The sequence below is a fragment of the Lithobates pipiens genome, unplaced genomic scaffold (genome assembly GCF_037356315.1).
Source record: "Lithobates pipiens isolate NorthernLeopardFrog02 unplaced genomic scaffold, aLitPip1_a1.2 Scaffold_23, whole genome shotgun sequence".
NCBI lineage: Eukaryota > Metazoa > Chordata > Amphibia > Anura > Ranidae > Lithobates > Lithobates pipiens.
In genome coordinates this window covers 31,647,713-31,670,515 of record NW_027507785.1, presented here as the reverse complement: position 1 = coordinate 31,670,515, position 22,803 = coordinate 31,647,713, and the positions used below count along the sequence as shown (strand labels likewise).

General features: G+C 44.2%; 1 protein-coding gene across 2 annotated transcripts in view; it reads left to right on the top strand.

Annotated features, from left to right (window-relative positions):
* The window catches only part of RAB30 (RAB30, member RAS oncogene family), a 232,604-nt gene extending 212,191 nt beyond the window's left edge, over window positions 1-20,413 (top strand). For both annotated transcript variants that reach the window (XM_077451398.1, XM_077451399.1), the window contains 2 exons: window positions 12,164-12,347; window positions 15,263-20,413. In XM_077451398.1, coding sequence (XP_077307524.1) covers window positions 12,164-12,347; window positions 15,263-15,513 — 435 coding nt within the window. In that variant the 3' untranslated portion in view covers window positions 15,514-20,413. The remainder of the gene's footprint in view (window positions 1-12,163; window positions 12,348-15,262) is intronic.
* Window positions 20,414-22,803: the final 2,390 nt, after the last annotated feature.

The window sequence follows — 22,803 nt, the reverse complement described above, 5'->3', positions numbered from 1 at the left end:
CTGCATGCCAGGGTGAATTGCAGAGGTCTTGAAAAAGAAGGTTCAACACTGCAAACATTGAGTCTTTGCATAAACTTTGACACTTATGAAATGCTTGTAATTATACTTCAGTATACCGTAGTAAAATCTGACAAAAAAAGATCTAAAAAAAACACTGAATCAGCAGACTTTGTGAAAATTAATAATTGTGTAATTTTCAAAACTTTTGGCCATGGCTGTATGTGTCATTTATGACTTTGCCCATTGTTCCACTTAAACTCCGCTCTAATTAGGAAGGAAACTATATCTTATGCCGCGTACACACGACCGGACTTTCCGGCAGACTAGGTCTGGCGGTCTTCCCGACGGACTTTCTGCGCAGTTCTGACAGACCTTTCCGAACTAACGGACTAATATCCAGCTCTCAAACTTTGTTGGTCGGACATTCCGATGGAAAAAGTCCGATGTAGCCCACACACGGTCGGATTATCCGACAACACGGTCCGATCGGACATTTTGCATCGGAATTTCCAACCGTGTGTACAAGGGCTAAGTCTGTTTGTAAGTCCATTTGTTTTGAACGTAATGACGTAAACGGGACTAAACAAGGAAGTTCAATAGCCAGTAGCCAATAGCTGTCCTTGCGTCGTATTTGGTCCGTTGGACCAGCATGCAGACAAGTGGTTTTCCCGATTTTAGTCCGTCGGAATTGAGTCCGTCGGAAAGATTTGAAACATGTTCTATTTCTAGGTCCAGCGAAAAACAAGCTCTGGACTGCCACACTCTTCAGAAGACCACTTTCTTTTATTGGAAACTCACATCACAGCTCAACAAACACAGCGAACAAGGAAAAATTGCTGACCTTTCGCACTAGCTGTAGTGCTTATTCATGAATAAGCACTACAGCTAGTGTGAAACGTCAGCAATTTTTCCTTGTTTGCTGTTTGTTGAGCTATGATGTGATTTTCCAATAAAAGAAAGGGATCTTCTGAAGAGTGCGGCAGTCCAGAGCTTGTTTTTCATCTGTTGCTAGTGGTAATAACCAGCACCTGTGGCTTCCCAGCCGAAGAGACAGTTTACATGTGTGCTCCTGGAGTGGTGAGATCCCTTCCCTTTCTATTTCTAGGTCCGTCAGATTTATTTTTCGAAAAATGATCGGACTAGCCCACACACGATCGGATTGTCCGACGGACTAATCCTTTCGGACCTAGTCTGCCGGAAAGTCCGGTCGTGTGTTCACGGCATAGGAATTCAGGTACATTTTTAATTCCTAGCAACAGTTTGCTACTTTGAAAAAAATGTGCAGCTCAGTAATCATTTGAGATGACCAGCGGGTTCATTACTGAATATATTGCAAAGATTAGCTAATTAGCCAAATGTGAGCTGCTGTATGTGCTAAAAACAGACAAGTCATCTTTCTATTTTTAGCACGGCCACATTTTTAGTTCATTCCCGTTCATTTTTTTTTTAATTGCCAAATAAAACCAACTCCATGTACATAGTTGCTCACAGAAGCTAACCCAAAAAAAAGTCTATTTTTGCCTACTTAACACAGGGAGCATAGAGCATCCAGGGAACCGTGGTGATGTCATCTATTGCATTTGCTATTGTGTGCTCAGTGCTTCAGAAAAGCCCTATGGTATCATAGAACATGTTTTCCGGCTTTCCAGCATATTATTCATCCTATATTAAAGCGGTTGTATAGTCATTTTTATGACTTTTACCTACAGGAAAGCCTATAATAAGGCTTACCTGTAGGTAAAAAAAATCTCATAAAGATATTCCTCTCGCAATGCGCCGCTGACTGCAGCGGCGCATGCACACAGGGGATTCTTGGCTGAAAGTCCGGCAGACGCCGGACCCTGCTGGAAAGAAATCTCCTGCGTGCATGCGCGGGAGTGACAATATCGTGGCTCTGGCCACTCACAGCGCTGGATTCGCGATACCCGGATGAAACGCCGAGAGAACATGTCAGCTCCCTCGGCGTGGATTGGGCCAGATGTCGGGGCCTCGTTCTAAGGTAAGTATTTCATAATGAGCTAGTATGCGGTGCATACTAGCTCATTATGCCTTTTCCTTTGCAGGTCAGGGTAAAAAAAAAAAAAACTTCAGCGGGTTTACTACCGCTTTAAGGGGAAGTCTTCACTACATTTACTGTCTAGTATCATTTCTTTGATCATTCCGGGCCCATTTAGAGCTTGGTGCTCAGGTGTGTTGCATTAATGCACGTGCGTTAATGTATGTTTTTTTTTTTTTTTATGCATTAATGTTCATTTCATTAAAATTATGCTAAACAATATCCTTGTCTCCAAAAAGAATCCAAAAATTGTTGGAAAACCCTCCGCACACTGCTATATACCCTTTCTAGCAAACTTTGCAAAACAAAATGGGGATTTTTAGTTCACACATTTTGCAATAGATGTTTAGGCTGGCCATCTGCGTCAAAGTATTCCCTCTCTGGCCAGTCCCTTCTCTACTCTGCAAAGTGCAAATGGCCCAGTGGTTATATTTCCAATATGGGGCAAATAGACACAAGCTGTAGGAGAGCTACAAAGTTCCGGTCTGGCCACTGACCTGCAATGCAATAGATGTAATATATCTGTGCTCACTGAGTACAGGTATATCTAACCAAAAATAATCCATTACTTAAAGTGGTTGTAAACCCACATAAAAGAAAAAAAAAAAAAAAAAGAGACCTGCAAGACAAAGGTATAATAAGCTAGTATGCATAGCATAGTAGCTCATTATGTAATACTCACCTGAGATCAAACCCCCGCTTTGGTGCCTGTACACAGCATTGGCTGGCGACATTTCTCCCCGGAGTTACTTACGGGTATTGCAGCGCCGGCACTTTTATAGCCACGATGACGTCACTCTGCCGCATGCGCGTGGGAGCCACCTGTAACGGGACACCCACTGAAGCAAACGGCACGTACGTGCCATTGCTTCAGTACGCATGTGCCGTTGATGTCAGCACATGCAAATACAGGGGATATCTCCTAAACCGATCACAGCAGCAAACAATAATAATTTAGAGATTCAAGGAGGTTGAGTGCAATAGAAGATCCTTTGTTAAGAATACATACTATAGATTAGTCTCACTTTTATGCCGCGTACACACGATCAAACAATCAATTCGCCCGTCTGTAGGCTCCGGCGGACTTTTTTTACCCAAAAGTCTGGCGGACTAAGATTGGAGTTTTGCACATCAATCTGTCCACCGGACTCGCATTTCGGCGGACAGTACGGCCGTGTGTGTGCCAGTCCGCCGCACTTTTGAAATTAACGGACTTTTCCCGCCCGGGTAGCCGGGACCAGCGAAGGAGGCACCTGGTATGGACTTAAAGGGGAATGAGCGCCCCCCCCCTCCTGAGCCATACCAGGCCGCGTGCCTTCAACATGGGGGGTGCCTCGGGGAAGGGGGGGCCGTGCGGCCCCAAATCACCTTGTCCCCATGTTGATGAGGACAAAGGCCTCTTCCTGACAACCCTGGCCGTTAGTTGTCGGGGTCTGCGGGTGGGGGGCTTATCGGAATCCGGGAGCCCCCTTTAATAAGGGGGCCCCCGGATACTGGCCCCCCACCCTATGTGAATGAGTATGGGGTACAATGTACCCCTACCCATTCACCTGTGAAAAAAATGTAAAAAAAAAAACAAGGGTTAAAATAGTTTATTGCACAGCTCCGGGGGTCTTCTTCTGTCTTCGGGGGTCTTCTCGCTGGACTCCTCCACTATCTTCTGCTAGCTCTTTTACTAGCGGAGGAGCCCGGCTTTCTTCTTCGCCGCGGCCCTCTTCTTCCGACTTTGGGGGTCACCAGCTCTCTGCTCACGGAGCTCTGAGAACAGAGTGATCAAACGATGTTTGATCGCTCGGTTCTCAGCCTTAGCTGGCAGTGGACAGATGCTGCATCCACCTAGGTGGATCCCATACTTCTCTTTTAAAAAAAAAAACAGACATGCACCATTTTTGGCAATGCAGCAGACTATAAGACAAAGCGGTGCGCTGCATTGCGTTGGAACTGAGTTGCCTTAGTGTGTTGGGGTGCTATCCAAAATGAATGGCACTGCAGCACGCTAACGCACATAATGTGCATATTGGCCCTCAGAGTCCAATGACCGGTGCATTTGATAAGCAGTTGACCTCCCTTAGCTGCATCACCCTGCTGCAAGCAGATTTTGCATTCCCTTTGACTTGTATAGGGAGAGAAGCAGTTCTGATGTGAACACAGGCCTATTGACACAAGCCATAACTATATTTGTGGGTTAGAGAATTGAGGACACTGCCCAGACAAATCTTCAATAAAGCCATGTAGGGGGTTATGTCATGTGGGCAGCTGGGAATAGGAAAGGCCTTGATGGAGTTCTTCTTAGCATTCACCATTCATAATAAATCCCTTTTTGATTTTAATTCACACAACAGGGTGCCTCCGGCATAGCGGTGTGTAGCAGACATGGGCCGTTGCACACACACACAGTTAATTGGTCCCTCCAGTTCTGTTTAACTTCAAGGGCATGTTTTCTGTTTTATAATGCACTGTGGAATCGCATGTTTCTGCGGTTTTCACAGCAGCTTTTCCTCTAGGGAACAAAGCAGGGCTTGTGTGTCGGCTTGTGCTTTCGCAACGTCTCTCCGCACCTGACTGAAAGGAATGGTTTGTTTTACTGGAAGCGATTTGGATTGCGTTCTCAGAGGGTCATTGTAGATGTCGCAGCTTTCAGAGACACGCTGGCTGTACTGCATCAACAACACCCACAGCAAGCATGATATTTAAAGCTGAACTCTAGACAGATATAAACTATGCTAATTAATGCAGTTCCATACTCAACAATGCATCCTTACATGTATTTATTATGTGAAACTGTGTAAATACCTGAATTTAACTTGGTATTAGCAACAGGAACAGTGGTGGCTGTGGTGTGGGGGGGGGGGGGGGGTACAGAGGTGATGGGGGATGGGGGGGCAGTGGTGGCTGTCGATGGGGGGGGGATACAGAGATGGTTGTGGACTGGAGGGGGGATACAGAGGTGGCTGTGGATGGGGGGGGCAGTGGTGGCTGTCGATGGGGGGGATACAGAGGTGGTTGTGGACAGGAGGGGGGGGTACAGATGTGGCTGTGGACAGGGGATGGGGGGGAACAGTGGTGGCTGTGGTAAGGGGGGGGATACAGAGGTAGTCGTGGACAGGAGCAGGGGATACAGAGGTGGCCGTGAACAGGGGGGGGGGATACAGAGGTGGTTGTGGACAGGAAGGAGAGATACAGAGGTGACTGTGGACAGGAGGGAGGGATACAGAGTTGGCTGTGGGGGGGTTGGGGAGGAATACAGAGGTGGCTGTGGACAGGGGGGGTACAGAGATGGCTGTGGACAGGGGAGGTTACAAGGGTACAGCGGTGGCTGTGGTCGGAGGGGATACAGAGGTGGCTGTGGATGGGAGGATACAGAGGTGGCTGTGGACAAGGGGGGTACAGCGATGGCTGTGGACGGGGGGGATACAGAGGTGGCTGTGGAGGGGGGGGGATACAGTAGTGGCTGTGGAGAAGGGGGGTACAGTGGTGGCTGTGGACGGGGTGGGATACAGTAGTGGCTGTGTACAGGGGGATACAGAGGTGGCTGTGGACAAGGTGGGGTACAGCAGTGGCTGTGGACCGGGGGTACAGCGGTGGCTGTGGACGGGGGGGGGGGGATACTGAGGTGACTGTGTGACTGTGGACAGGGAGGGGGTACAGCGGTGGCTGTGGAAGGGGGGGATACCTAGGTGGCTGTGGATGGGGGGGGGTACAGTAGTGACTGAGGATGGTGGATGAAAGAAAATGCTTGCAACAGCTTTTAATAATGTCATCTGCAAAAGTGTTTGTGTTATATAATAAAAATGCAGCTATATACCTCATTAAGGGCGCCATTCGGCGCTCACGTCACTCGACAACTCTCTCTCTTCTCCTCGTCTGACAATTACAGTGGACGGGCCCAGAATGATGTCAATCAGGAGGGGAGGGGGGAGGAGATTAGGAGGAGAGAGGTGGCGAGTCACTTGAGCACCAATCAGCTCTGGTATATAGTTGCATTTCTATTATATAACACAGACACTTTTGCAGAGACCCACTTGTTCGTGGGCCGGGTGCCCGAGCCGGAGATTTAGCAGGCTACGATCTCTCACACCACCCTGTACTCACTAATGTCCTTGGATAATTGGTTGCCTCCTTCCAATATCTTCCAGACACTTTCTCCCAGTGATACCAGACTAGATACTCAGAAGACAGCCTCTCAGTCAGCTTCAGAAAACTCTCAGCAAAGTAAGGCTTCAGCTCGCCCAAGTGAGGCCTCGGTGAACCGCAGGCACAAAGCAGGATTGCATAATATGTTTTTTTTTTCATTATGAGTGCTCATGCACACGGACGTTTTAAAAAACTGGCTGCAAAGCTAGCTCTGACACCTGGAAAAATCGGCGTTAAAAACTCGATTTTTACCATGTTTTGCATTGGCGTTTTTGCAAGTTTTTTTAGCGTTAGCGTTAAGTAGCGTTTTTTAAAGAAACACATCTCTTGGCTATAGCACTCCCAAATATCCCACAATGCCACAGAAAACAAAGAAAATATGTTACGCGTTTATGCTCTTTTTTGCGCGTTTTTCCGCAATTCGCGTTTTTAAAGCTCTAGCTCCACGCCACGGAACGCACTGGTCCTGGGTTTTTTTTTACAGCTTAAAAACGCCTATGCCATTTGCAGCTCAAAAATGCCTAGGTGGGCATGAAGCCATAGACTAACATGGACAGCCATTTTTAAGCTGCAAAAAAAGCTCAAAAAGTGGCTGTAAAAACGTCCGTGTGCATGAGGCCTGATACTTTCTGTCAAGTGGTAAATCACAAAAAAGGACTGTATGAGCATTTATAAAAAAAAAGTAATCTGAATATATAAAGAAACCTTGTTGCTGAAAAAGATACTATGGGTATAAATTGTAGGCATTTGAAGGTCAATGCATGTATGGCCAAAGGTATGTTTACGCTTGACCTGACACCTATATGAGCTTGTTGGTCAGCCCATTCCAAAATTATGGGCATTAATTAGAAGTTTCCTCCCTCATTTTTAGCTCTGACAGCCTCTGTTCCTCTGGGAATGGTTTTTGAGCGCGTCTGTGGAAGCTTGTGCCCATTTATTCAGAGGAGCATTGTGAGGTCAGGTGCTGAAGTTGGATGAGAAGGTGTTCAGTAGGGTTGAGGATGGGGATCTGTGAAGGCCACTTGAGTTCCTCCACACCAAACTGGACTTTGTTCTCTGTTTCTGTTTGCCGATGGAGGAATACATTTTGCTATTTTGTAATTCAGGATTGTATGCAGGTTCACTTTTCTCATCACGTGATTTTGGGCATATGAAAGCCTTTCCAACCACCGGTGTTTCCCTGAATGGGAGGATAAGTTGAGCAAGAAAACCTATACATTTATAAACAGTCACGTTGGAACAGGAAAGGGCCTTCCTCATACTGGTGTCACAAAATTGGAAGCCCACAACTGTGCAAAATGTCTTTGTGTGCTGTAGCATTTGGAAAGAGCTTGGGGTTCAGGTCAACCATGAGTTTGACCTGAACCAGCTTGTTCATAGTTCACTGAACAGGCAAATTTAATGGCAAGTTCACCTGCCTTCCCAAACCTCCAACTACTGCAGGCAGAAGTCATTCATTTTATATATAGTTACATAGTTGATGAGGTTGAAAAAAGACACAAGTCTATCAAGTCCAACCTATGTGTGCTTATATATTAGTAGTACAGTGTATAACCCTGTATGTTGTGGTAGTTTAGGTGCCCATCGAATCATTTTTTTTTTAATTATTGATGCTCTTCGCTGAAATAACTGCTTGTGGAAGAGAATTCCACATCCTTACCACTCTTACAGTAAAGAACCCTCTACACGGTTTAAGGTTAAAGCGCTTCTCTTCTAATTTTAGTGAATGGCCACGTGTCTTTTTAAATTCCCTTGCGCGGAAACATTTTTTCCCTATTGTGGTGTCACCAATATGGTATTTGAACACTGAAATGATATCCCCTCTCAAGCGTCTCTTCTCCAGAGAGAATAAGTTCAATGCTTGCAGTCTTTATAGCTGAGATCCTCCAGTCCCTTTATTAGCTTAGTTGCCCTTCTCTGGAGCCTCTGCAGTTCCAGCACATCCCTCCAGAGGACTGGTGCCCAGAATTGGATGGCTTACTTCAGGTGCGGCCAGACCAGAGTCTTGTAGAGCGGAAGAATTATCATTTTATCTCTGGAGTTAATCCCCTTTTTAATGCATGCCAATATTCTGTTGGCCTTGCTTGCAGCAGCCTGGCTTTGCACGCCATTGTTGAGCCTATCATCTACTAGGACCCTCAGGTCCTTTTCCATCCTGGATTCCCCCAGAGGTTCTCCCTCTAGCAAGTAAATTGCATTCATATTTTTGGCACCCAAATGCATTATTTTACATTTTTCAACATTAAACCTCATATGCCATGTAGTTGCCCACCCCATTCATTTGTTCAGATCTTCCTGCAATGTTTCCACATCCTGCGGAGAAATTATTGCCCTGCTTAGCTTTGTGTCATCCGCAAATATTGAGATTGAGCTGTTTATCCCATCCTCCAGATCGTTTAAGAATAAATTAAATAGGGTTGGTCCCAGGACAGAACCCTGGGGGACCCCACTTTCCACACCAGACCATTCCGAGTACTCCCCATTTATCACAAGCCAAAATCAGAGCCAGAAGAGAAGCTAAAGACAGGTCCAGGGAACAAGCCACGTCGGTAACGGGTAGTCCAAGGGTATAGGTCACTCAATCAAAAACAGAGCTTCTTCTTCTACACGCAAACCAAAATTCCAAAACTAAGACACCATGGACACCTCCCACCATCTTTGGACAGACCATCTCTCCAAGCACCAAAGCCAAGAATCTCTGAGTCATCTTTGACTCAGAAATGTCAATGGATGCACAAATAGGATCAGTAGTCAGCGGATCTCACCATCTCCTCCGCCTGCTACGTAGATTCATTCCCTTCATTCCAAAAGAGGACAAAGCAGCGGTAGTAGGAACAATTATTAATTACTGACTTGACTACACAAACTCCCTCTACAAAGGACTACCCCAATATCAACTTGCACGCTTACAACTCATCCAAAACACGGCGGCAAGACTGATAACAGGAAAAAACCTGGGACTCCATCTCCCCTTCCCTGAGGAGCCTACATTGGCTAACCGCAAAGAATCGCATCACATTCAAGACCCTCTGCCTCACCCACAAATGCATACAAGAAAACGCTCCTCAATACCTGCAGGAGAAAATAAAACACTATGCACCCAATCACAGTCTTCGATCCTCTTACCAAAACCACCTCCTCATCCCCAAGTCCTGCTACAAATCAAAGGGAGAACCAAGATTCACAGTCCAAGGACCACGGCTATGGAATGTTCTACCGACTTACATCCTCATGGAAGAAAACCATCAGGCCTTCGGGAAAAAACTCAAGACCTACCTCTTCCAAGAAGCTTGACATCCCAGGATGAATCCAGCGCCTTGAGGCGATTCAGTTCGCATTGCAGCGCTATACAAACCATTCATTCATTCATATAGACTAGAGCACATGGGAACACAGGATACAGGAAGCTGACAATAACCCAGCAACTTCTAAACAAGAGTAGAGTCCTTATAAAGGCCTTTGGGCGTAAGTAATGTCGTGCAAGAATTTTAGCCAAACGTCCGTGCGCATTCCTGTGCACATTAGCGTGGCCATATAGAAGATTGGCACATCTACCAGGTCTATGCCTATTCAGGTTAGCCCTCTGACAGGTCATGACATTCCAGCAGCACTGGAGAACTATCATTTGCAATGGGAGTGTCAGTGGGAGAGGATTGTCATGGTGTGGAGCATCAGGGCGCCACTCATCATGATTGTTGATGCATCTACATTGCTGTGATTGGCTTTGGATTTACATATTGGGATTGTGTTTTTTTTTTTTTTTTTTTAAATAAAGGCCTTTTTCATAGTATCTGTGTTTATTCACATAGGAGGCGGTGGGCAGTAGGTATGTGCAAAAGACAGGAAGATCTGGGGTAGCTTTGGCAATATGGAAAGTACAGAAAGGCCAGAGGATGCGGCATATATGTGCACTGTCCTGTCGGTATATGCCCTTTATACGTGGAACATTTTTTTTTTTTTTTTTTTTAAATGACAGGTCCTCTTTAATTTGTATTGAAATAGGTGTGACATGTATAGCACAGCTAAAGAGCTGCATGAGACATAAACAGCAAGAAAACCCAACTTGCATCTCCGCTAATTATTCCGCTGTGCCTTTCACCTCAGCTGCCTTAGCTTGGTCGCATGCGTAGTGGTTGTTTAGGAAAGGTAAGTATTTAAGTAATATAATTTGCTAAATGTTAGTATATTGGAGCCAGTTAATCAGGAGGGGCACGCATGTTGTTGTTAGTGTAGCTCCAGAAATTCACCACAAAGAGCAACGGAAACTAAGATTTAAATGAAAATAATGGATGTACTTTCAGTGAAAACCTAATGCCAACACAACTGGATTTAGAGATATAAGCAGCTGAAGTTATATGATCTTGACTTCTTTAAAAGTTGAGTTCGGTCCTGTTTCTCTCCACCGGAGACTGCCTTTCACAGTAAGGCTCCGTTCACACAGGGGGCGACGCGAGGCGACGCGACTTGCCGTGCCGCGACCTGACAAGTCGCCCCCGTTCTGTACTACGGAACCGTTCTAAGAGGAGCGACTCGAGTCGCTCCGACTTAGAAAAAAGGTTCCTGTACTACTTTTGGGCGACCTCGGGCGACTTGCATTGACTTCTATACAGAAGTCATTTGCAAGTCGCCGCTGAGGTCGCGGCAGGTCGCGGCGCGGAAAGTCGTGTCGCCTCGCATCGCCCCCTGTGTGAACCGAGCCTAAAGGAATAACTTGGGGAACTTGGTAAGGCCAAAGTAAAAACAAAAAATAGCGCTACCCCTGCAGGAGCTGCTTGGTGTGATGGTTCTACCATGACACTTAAACTGCTCAGTTTCCACTGACACACCAGGTATAGACTGAAGGGCGCTCACACCTGTGTAACTTAAGTGTTAGTAGATTATCACTCTACAACAGTACACAGAAAATAGGCAACAGGCAATCAATGATAGATAAGGTAAGTGTTTTATAGCAAAGTGGAATAAACACCGTACACATACCAATAAAGAGGTCAACGAGTATGTTAGGTTAACTGTTGGGAATATTAGCCTCACCTATGGCCATTGACTTAGGCCACAACAAGGCTAAACCCCACTAAACTGGTATACACAGCATTAGTAAGAACAGCATCAACCGTGAGAGAAAAAGTCTCACTGTAACCCTTGGAAATGACTATTCAAAAAGTGTCCCTCAGTGCACCCTGTGCATACAGTCCTTTAGTGAGTGGGTGCACGCGTTCCTAAAAAAGGGGATACCCCCGGAGGTGACTGTAATGTACCTGCCACCTTTCATTGGGGCCCTTCTGTAGGTGGTGCACATTAAGACTAAATTGGTTCCTGTAAGACTATACACAAGGCATAGCTGATGGGGTGTTAGATAAAAGAATTCTCTATTGGCATTAACTGTAGGCAGTAGAAAATTAGGCTAGGTTGTCCTGCCCACCACTCCTGGTCTGCAACTGATCCGGTCCCATGCGCTTCGCAGTCGACATTCACAGAACGCTCAGGGCCCCACTGCTAACACGTGGCAACAAGTTTTCCAGCTCTGGTCCCAGGACACAGCGACTCTTTATGGCTCAGTCTATGAGCTCTGATGTAGATACAAATGGCTCCGTCTTTACACAGAGCTGTCAGCTGCAGTGAGAGAGGAGCAAAAGGCAAAAATAAATGCACTTCTTCTAGGGTTTACTTACACTTTAAATGCATATACAATTTAGGCATACACTTAATTACTGTAACAAAGGCATATAATCTTATCCAAAAATAATGTCATTATAAACTCACAGTATTCACACTATTCATTAGGAATATGAAGGCTTGTGACGCTACAGCTACACTTACATAACGATATAGCAAGTGGTTATTCTTGAATCAATCTCAATTTCACAGGTTTATGTTACGTTTGTTGCTGTTTGCACTATAACCCAGTTCTTTCAGAGAGAAGTTACCAGTTGATGTCTAAATGCTTATATTGTCTCCACTTTTTGTGTTCTGCAGCTCCAGATATGGGACACGGCAGGGCAAGAAAGATTCCGCTCCATAACTCAGAGTTATTACCGCAGTGCCAATGCCTTGATATTAACCTACGACATTACCTGTGAGGAATCCTTCCGGTGCCTTCCAGAATGGCTGAGGGAGATAGAGCAATATGCTAACAATGAAGTCATCACTGTGCTTGTGGGTAAGTCCAGATCCTTGGGGGTGGAGTCACATTTATTCAATCAAGGAGGCCATAACTGTGCTTGTGGGTAAGTCAAGATCTATGGGGGTGGAGTCACATTTATTCAGACAACGAGGTCAGCAATGGACTTGTGGGTAGTAAAAGATCTTTAGGGGTGGAGTCACCTGTATCCAGTGTATCTGCCAAGATCCTTGGGGTTGGAGTCACATTTATTCAAGCAACAAGGTCATTACTGTGCTTGTGGGTGAGTCAAGATCCTAGGGGGTGGAGTCACATTTATTCAGACAACGAGGTCAGCACTGGGCTTGTGGGTAAGAAAAGATCATTGGGGTGGAGTCACCTGTATCCAGTATATCTGCCAAGATCCTTGAGGTTGGAGTCACATTTATTCAAGCAACAAGGTCATTACTGTGCTTGTGGGTGAGTCAAGATCCTTGGGGTTGGAGTCACATTTATTCAAACATGGTCATTACTGTGCTTGTTGGTAAGTCAAGATCCTTGGGGGTGGAGTCACATTTATTCAGACAACAAGGTCAGCACTGGGCTTGTGGGTAAGAAAAGATCATTGGGGTGGAGTCATCTGTATCAAGTGTATCTGCCAAGAGCCTTGGGGTGGAATCACATGTATACAGTGTATCCATCTTAATCAATGTGTTATTCCCTTGGGGATGGAGTCACATTTATTCAGTGTATCATGTTTTAGTATAGGTCAGGGATCACTAAATAGTCGACCGCAGTCCAGTAGAATGATGCTCCTGTCCAGACCATGGCCGTGCTACTTAGTAGATGTGTGTCCTCTCCTAGGTCTCCCACTCGGCTGATGCTGTCATCCTCACAGAGGGCAGAGGGCACTAGGTGCTGCAGATATGCACATAGAATTGGAGTCTTTTCAAATTGCGAGCAGGTAATCACCTACTTGTGAACATATTAATTTGGGCAGCTTCCACCCTCCATCTAGACCTGTTCCACCTTCCTGGCCTGCTGTGAGGATGACAGCAACGGCCAAGCAGGGGGCCCAAAAGAGGACACCCTAGTTGATAAGTGCCTCTGCCCTGCTGTGTTAAGGTACAGGAGAGGCAGTGATTGAAAGAGGATCTGTGGTATAAAAGAGGAAAGGGGGGCTATGACTGCAAGAGGGATTGTGATGGGAGGGGGCTGCTGCTATGGGCACTGTGATTTAAGGGGAGCTGTGATTGCAAAGGGAACTGTGATATGAATGGGACTGCAATGTAAAAAGGGGCGGTGATGTGCAGGGGAATTGAGGACACTTTTGGGATTGCAATATGCTCCTAAATTCCTAATGACACTCCAAACACGTGTTTGCCTGCACTAGATTGCATGGTACCGCAGTACGTGTATGATTTACTGTGAACCGGCCCTCAAGGGGGACTGTGGACACTGATGTACAGTGGGGGGGACTGTGATATTAAGAAGGGTTGTGAAGGGGGGCTGAGGACACTAATGTAAACAGGGGGCTAGGATGTGGAAAGGGGGCTGAGGACACTAACATAAAAGGGGGGATATAATGTGGAGGGGGGCTGAGGACACTGATGTAAAGAGGGGCTATGATGTGTAAGGGGAGCTGAGAACACTAATGTAAAGGGGGTTGTGATGTGAAGGGAAGAATGAGGACACTGAGGTAGAGATGGGGGGACTGTGATGTAGAGGGGGGGACTGTGATGTAAATGGGGGAATGAGGACATTAATGTAAAGAGAAGACTGTCATGTAAAGGGTAGGTGGGATGTGTTATAGCGCAAACATGAGATTCAGACCTCTGCCCAAACTCAATTTTACTGACTGGACCTTCATGAATTTTAATTCAGGACCCTTGATATACAGTAGGTAATACTGAAAATGTTCTTGTTTTGTTTTGAAAAGAGTACGAAATAGTTAAAACCCTGGTCGAGATCTCATTAAACTAAAGGAGGTCTGTCCCTTAGACAGTTGTCACCGTAACACCATGTCCACATTGGAAGATTTTCCCTCCCTTCTTGTTTCAGTGACAATTCATATTATTGGATATTTCTTAATTTTTAAAGAAGAGAGAGTGAATCTACCCAACAGGGACACAGATAGCAATAAAAACCTAACAAGGGTTCTAACCTTTCCACACTCTTTTAATATTAGGACACTTACCTGTCCACCCTTGGGTGCTGCCGCTGCCATCCCTGCTAAGGGAAACTGTCTTCCCAGCCAGTTCCCTACTGCGCTCTGTGAATGGCCCGGTGGCGGGGGAAGGAGGAGGGAGGCCAAACGTCCGGCTGACTTTGCCGTGGCGAAGTCAGCTGGAAGTGGGTACCTGTCAAAACCAGGTACCCGCTCCCCCCCCCCAAAGTTGCCAAATGTGGCAACGGAGGGGGGGGGGGCAAAAAAGCAGAGCTTCCCTTTTTGGGTGGAGCTCCACTTTCAAAAATACAAGGCATTCTCTGATTCGAGGAGGTGCCAAGTGAACACCGCCCCCGTGTACAGAGGGGAACCCACTTAGCTATCACTGTATGTAATGTGGCCTACTCAGTGGTTTCCAGCAGCCCTCCAGATATAAAATATGGATAATTACATCGTTCCAAGTTGGACCAATGTAAGTTGGCAATAAAGATAATAATTCCCAGAGTTCCACTTTAGCTATAAATGGAAAACGTCTATGTATTTTTTTTTTTCATGCATAGTTGCTTGGATGCCTTGCTAGTGTTCTCTTTGAATAAAAAAAAAATTGAACAATGGAAGTCTATATTTTTCCATATGTGCCTACTTCAGAAACACAATGGTGTCCATGTACGTCAATGTTAGAAATTTGTCCTTGAGTGGTTTTTGTCGAACACGTATTACAGATAATGCCCGCATCCTGCCACCCACACAGCTTTTCAGCCAGCTCCCTGCCATCTTTAATGCACACTTCTGTTTAATATCGTTACAGGGAACAAAATAGACCTGGCCGAGAGAAGAGAAGTCTCCCAGCAAAGAGCCGAAGAGTTTGCAGGCTCCCAAAACATGTATTACCTGGAAACCTCTGCCAAAGAGTCGGACAATGTGGAAAAACTGTTCCTGGACTTAGCGTGCCGCTTGATCAGCGAGGCCCGACAAAACGCGTTGGTCAACAACGTGGACTCTTCCTTGCCAGGAGAGGGCAAGAGCATCAGCTATTTGAACTGCTGTAACTTTAACTAGTAACAAAGTCGGCCTGGTGACGAGCAAGAAAAATTCATTTAAAAAAAACATTCAGTATGGCCTGAGAGTCCTTGCCGAGTTGGATTCTCTCCGTGGGATGATGGTGCCGAAATACAGGCGAAATCGACTCCTGTTTCGGAGTCTAAGCTTAGTTGACCACACATAGGTCGCAGCATGGTGAAAATGGACCGGAGCAGGACGAACAGTGTTGCGAGTTCTGCCAGCAAGTCATGGGGTACAACTTGAACAAAACTATATATATATTTAACGACGCGGTGCATACCAGTTAGAGTATTTTTGTTTTTCTGTTTACTTTTGTTTTTAATAGATAGGGGGAAAAAAAAGCGTCCTTGAAGAAGTAGAAGACCTTTATCATAGTATCTCATTATCATACGATGAGAGAACTCCAATCTATACTCTACAACCGTTACATTTTTGAATTTTATTGTTGCAGAATGCTGGCACCGGTTTTGGAAGATGTCATTTTTCTGAGAACTGTTTTGTCTATTCTGACGTGTTTAGGATTAATTAAAGCCAAATTTTTACTGCTTGGCTTCAGACGTTTATGAAAGCAGCAATGTATTTTATTATTTTTTTTTAATTTACCTTGACTGTACTCCGCAAAAGAGCGCTGACTCGTTTTGCATCTATAGCCATTTAAGGAACTCCAGCGCAAATTTTGGCTGCCGATGTCTGTTATTCTTTTGCCAAAAAAAAAAATAAAGAATGTTTGTGATTTTTTTTTAAGTAGAAAAATATACAGGGTGATAGCGTATGAAATTGTCACATTGTAGAAACTCTGATACAGCAGAGAGAAAAAAATGGGATGCATGTTCCGGTATCACATGGACACTAACCCATTTAATATTGCAAATCACGTGCTGGTTGTAATAAGTAGCGAAAAGTTAATTAAAGGGCCAGTCCATCAATGCTGTTATTTCTTTCTTTGGGGAATGTCAGCAGGTCAGATTATTTTGCTACTTTTTGATACTGCAGTCATGAGATCTCTTCCCCAGCTGCGCCAAATTCTTGTGATGATAAAAAAAAGTTAATTCTGTTTTGGAATCTCCTTTATATAATTTACTGGGACTCCAGTGTAAGATCTCTACACCTAGGTTCCCAGCCCCACCCACTCGCTATGGTTGTTGTGAAGGCATCTCACTGCCTGCCTCTTGAGTTCTTCTTTTGTTAATGTTACAGTATCTTCCTCGGACCCTATTGGTGAGATCTCTACACCTGGGCTCCCAACCCTGCCAACTTGTAATGGCTGCTTTTATAGTTATCTCATTGCTACCTCTGAGTTCACTCTTCGTTAAGGTTACAGTATCCTACTGGGACTCCAGTGATGAGATCTCTGCACCTGAGTTCCCAGCTCCGCCCACCTGCCGTGGCTGTTATGAAGTTGCCTCACTGCTAACTTTGAGTTCTCCTTTAATTTGTTACAGTATCCCCCTGGGTCTCCAGTGGTGAGTTACCAATTCCACCCGCTTACCATTGCTTATATGAAGGTATCTCACCCATATCCTTTAGTTTATGTCACAGGAACTATAGTGATAAGATCTCTGTATTTAGTTCCCAGCTTTGCCCAGTTGTCATGAAATCTCACTCCTGTCCTTTAGATTCTTTACACCTTGTTGGAGCTCTAGGAGTAGAGTTCCCATCTTGGCCCACTTGTGATTGCAATGGTGCCGGGCCTCCAGAAGCCTAATGGTGACCTCATGAGTTGGGGAGAGCTGAAATCCTTCCTTGTAGAGTGGGTTAACCGGCATGGTGGGTGTAATGTAAGATGAAATTATGGGCGCCAGTCACTTTTTGAATGCAAACAAGATTTATTGTCTCTTAACAAGAACTGTGGGAGAGTGAGTTAGGACCAGGACACCCTTGAGTAGATGCAATGATAATTGACAGACTTCGAGACTCTATAGGTGGACAGCTATACAGGGAAATGCCTCCAGTCGGATGCCACGTCTGTATAGGTGGGGCCGCCGCCTCCTATGGCAACTGAACTTGTAACAGTCACTAAAGGTATTTGCACATAGCTCTTGGTAACACAGAATAGTTCTTCTCTTATCTCACAGTATCCCACTGTAGATATTCACTCACTGAGCTCCCAGTCTCTCACCAGACTTCCAGATCCAATCGTCACTGAATCTCCTGAGCTCTTCCACTGCTAACCCGCTGTATACTCCTCAAGTGTCACCCCTGATAACCTACTGGGTCCCTGGCTTGGCACTTCGCTGAAGCTTTCCCACTTCTTCACCATCCCCAGCTGGTGAGAAGACTGCTCTGGTACTGGCTCAAGCTTACTCACAGTGGTCTCCGGTAACAAGGTGGATGGTCCCTTAATGGCGACTGCTTCCCTTATACCTCCAACCACAACTGGTTCCCCGTCCGGCTGAACCTTCGCAACTCGGTTGGAATCCAATCCTGCAGTCCCAACCCTACGCTGGTTCTCCTGTTCGTAGATAGGCCTCAGGCAGCCTAGCAGCCAGGTGTCCCTGGGATAGGCCTCAGGTTACCGGCCTAGCAGCATAACACACTTCCACACAGACAGCCGTCCAGGTGGCACAGAACCCCTGATCACCTGACTCCACACTATAATAGATAGGCTCTCCCAGCAGGCCAGGGGACTAAAGAAACCCCTGCCAATTGGCTGAGACGCCCATTCATTTTATAATCTGACCTTTGCGGAGCCCCTGTCAATCGAATGTCACCAGGCACAGTACCACCTAGTGACAGAAGAGAAAAGGTGCAGCAATTCCAGAATTAGAGAGGAATCAGTGGGTCTACTAACAATTAACCAGGACAATTATAACTTGGCAAACTAAATTTGTTAGCAACCCTGCCTAAACACCAGGGTGCTACATCTGGATTCTGTAAGAGATTTAAGAAGCTAATGGGTGGTCCACCTCCCAGTTGTCTGACCAGACCTGAAACAAAAAGTTTGTGGTAGACTTACCCTTTAAGTTAAGTAAATCAAATCCTCTCCCAGTGACATTTTTTAAAAGGGTTATATTGATAAGATAAACTTTGGCTATGTCTTTTTCCATAAAATACTACCTACATACATCATACGGATACATTTTGTATGTGGAATCAGCAAGATCCTGTGTAAATCAATATGGCCAATTTGAATGAGGATTTAGCATTAAGGCCAGTGCGCCGCCCCCCCCACCCCCCCCCCCCAATCCATGTGTCTACATGCAGGGCGCCGGACGCATGGTTTTCAATGTTTTTGTTTTTTTTTCAAAGCACGTGAATAGAGCTGGAGGCTGTGTATAGTGAACTTTAGAGGGAGTCGATGCAACATTTATGGTTCATCCTTAGGATTATGTAGACTGTACCCATTGGTTGGCATGACAGTAGTGTGACTGAAGGCTGGCACAGCCCATATTAGCTGTGCAGTGGGCAGAAGAAAGAATTCCACTGGACACCTGTAGCCACAGACATACAGATAGCTTGTGTTTGTAGGAGATCAGCAGTGGTGGTCTACAGCTAATAAATGCAATTGGACATTCCGGAACGTTGGAAATGTTTTTTAGCTTCTCCAAGCCACTTATTCTAATGTACGTCAGGATGATACCCCAGCATATACCGTATATCCAGCAGGGAGCACAGACACCTTATCAATCACAGTGAAATGTGTCAATTCACATGTTGATTTTCCAAGAACAGGATGATAGATATTGAAGTTGTGGAGGGACCATGTAGTTCCCTCTAGTTACAGTTCATACCTTTGGAAATCGAATGAATAAAACCTAATCTAATGAATAAAAAAATTACTGTACGCTACTAGAACAGGATGGCTCTACAACGTTCACACCTCCCATCTTGATCTTTGACAATCAACATCTGGCTTGATACATTCCATGGTGACTGGATAAAGGTGTCCATATTACGTGTGTGGATATAAATGCTGGGCTACGTACCTGATGCTAGAAACTGATGAAAGTAGCATAAATAAGCTAGAAAAAATTAGCATAGGTTGGACTTGATGGACGTGTGTCTTTTTTCAACCTCACCTATTATGTAACATCTACAAAATTCCAGAACAAGTATGGCCGAATGTCATTAACTATTATTGTTATACTATGACCTGAATAAATGAGAACCTTTACAGACAATGGTAGCCTACATATTTCTCTGGATTCAGACCTCATTTACACCAGCCACTATTGTGTTGGGTTGACTTTCAAAAGTGCACCTGTCACATGAACCAAACTTACAATCTGTCGATACTGAAATCAGGCACCAAATATCAGCCTGCAACTATCTTTCAGATGCACCTAAAGAATCCTGTATTCCTGGGTGTTAACTTAAAAGAAAGCGCCGCTGTTAAGCTCCGCCCCCAAGGGTTTAACGCGATTAAACAATAATGTGATGCTAACGCCTCTATTGGCAATTCAGACCCTGCGATGAAGTTGCAGAATGGTTACTAGTGGGGTTTACATGGAGTAGACGTGAAAACCTATGTCTGAGGGTTGGGTGAAGCAAGAAAGATTTGGGATGTATGAAAGGTACCTCTGGGCACTTTTTGGTGTCTTACCTTCAGCAGCTTTCACATTTTTGTTAATATTCACATGTGTCCACTTTAAGCTGACATTCAAAACCATTCCATACATGTACCCTGTATTACTTTGTCCAGTCACATTTTTTTTTTATTCTGTACAGGCAATACAATTAATGTTAAATTGCTCCCGAAATATCTGAAAATGTAAAAAGTGATATTTTCGGTATTTCATTAAAATTTTAGCTTATAAAAAAAAAAAACAAGTTTGGCGAGAAAAGACCAATGTATACTTATTTATGTTATGCATGTGTAATGTAACTATGATTCAAATGATGTGGATTGATTTAATGCCCTCTTCATATTGATAATTAAAAGGTTAATGTTTTACTACTTGCGGAATGCAGCTTTTCATGTTATCACTCACCTTCTCACTCTTCTAGTATATACTTTTTATTCTTTTGCCTATTGGTGGACGGGCAGCCATGACACTGCATTCCAGAGGGTTCAGCACAAATAGCTGCTCTCTAGTCTCTCGCACAGCAGCAGTTATTTATGACAGCTAAAAAAAATAGAAAGACGAAAATGGGAGTTTAAAAGTGCAAAAATGGTTAGATTGTAAACAATATCAATTTCATAATTTTATTTGACAGACATAGTTAATAATTCTTTATATTATAACCAGCACATACGCATTGCAACACTGGAAAACAAAAATATAATTGATAGACCTGTCCTTTTTATGATTGTAATGATTATTGTACTATTGAATTTTGTATTGGGAAAAATTGAATAAAGAATAAATTAAATTAAAAAAAAAACAAAAGAAAAACAACACATAGAAATCAAGGGGTCATAGTGGAAAAGTTTGTCGCCTCTACATGTTTCACCATGATCATGGCTTCTTCTGGAACTTTTGTAAGACCCTATGTACAATACCACCCAAATGTAAGCATGACTCCAGAGGACTATCAAGGTCCCCCAAGTGGTCCGGTACAGTATCAGTGTGCCATAGAGGGGCTAAACCCCTCGATCAAACCCTGTTTTAATAAGACTGCTCGCCCTGTCTGATACCCACGGGATTTGATTCCATGGTCTGAAGGGGTTTTTCCCTTGGGAATGGTTATCTACTTGAATCTTCCGTCTCAGTGGTATCACCCTGGTATAAAGGAAAGCAACCTGTTTATTTTAGATTAAGTTTATTTAGATGGCATAGACCCCCCTCAAGCTTCATTTCATTGTTTAAAGTATATATCAGCAGTGATACAATTACCAACTTCTCTATTCCTTGACCTCTTATTAAAACAGGATTTGATCAATAGAGTTTATCCCCTCTATGGCACACTGATACTCTGCCGGACCACCTGGGGGACCTTGATAGTCATCTGGAGTCATGCTTACATTTGGGTGGCACTGTACATAGGGTCTTACAAAAGTTCCAGAAGAAGCCATGATTATGGCGAAACATGTAGAGGCAACAAACTTTTGTACTATGATAGCTTGATTTCTATGTGTTTTTTTTTTATTTATTCTTTATTAAATTTTTTCAAAAAAAAAATTCAATAGTACAATAATCATTACAATCATAAAAAGGACTACAGCGAAACATGTAGAGGTAACAAACGTTTGTACTATGAATGCTTGATTTATATGTGTTGGTTTTAATATAAAGAATTTTGTCTGTCAAATAAAATTATGAAATTTATATTGTGTCCAGTCTGACTATTTTTGCACCTTTTAAACTCCCATTTTCGTCTTTCTATTTTTCAATAATCCTAATGTAGGGAGGTGGTGCATGTAGCAAGACCTCCTATCCTTGGATATCAAATTTAGGTTTAGAACAGCTTGTGTGAATGTCAGCGATGGAAAAAAACTAAAGGGCTGCAGGTAATAATAATAATAATAATAAATAGATTGCTTGCTTGCATTTTATTTTATGTCTCCTTAAAGCCTAATGTCCTTAACCATTTTTCAGTCTGCAGCTTTAGTTATCACAGAACAAAATGAGATCATTTTTACATTAAAGTGTACCTGTCATTTACTTATAGAAGAAACTCCATGTTTGATTATCACTGAGCCTAATTAAAAACATGTCTGGCCAGTAATGCCGTGTACACACAATCAAATCCGCCAGACCACAGTACGCCAGACAATTCGATCGTGTGGGGGCTCCAGCGGACTTTTTCATCGTAAAGTCTGGCGGACTTAGAAAGTAGTTTTGACTCAAAATTTGTCTGCTGGCTACTGGCTATTGAACTTCCTTTTTCTAGTCCCGTCGTACGTGCTGTACGTCACCGCGATAGAAATCGCCAGACTTCCGGAGCTTCCGTGTGTGGCCAAGTCTGTTCGTTATAAAGTCCGGCGGATTGTTTGCCGGACCAATTCCGCGAGACAATTTGATCGTGTTATATAAATCTAAAACTGGGCTAGTGGCGCTACCTCTATTTTGTTATCTATTCCTTCTATCAGGTGACCCAGCCTTATTTAACAGGTATTTATTTATGAAAAAAAATTATAAAGCTAGTACATCTGCCTCTCTATATCATCTATTTATGTGCTAGTTATTGAAGTAAAATAATAATCCCAAAGAGAGGGGAAGCCAATAAATACAACAACAAAAGAAGGGAGAGGAAAAGAGCAGCAGAACACCCCTATATATGTATGTAATGTACCTTCCTGAAAAATCCCTCGTTCCCTATTACACTATGTTGCATGTACAGGGAGGTTTCTGACCTCCAAATTTAGTGCTAGTAATATAACACTCCCCACGCATGTGAGAAAAT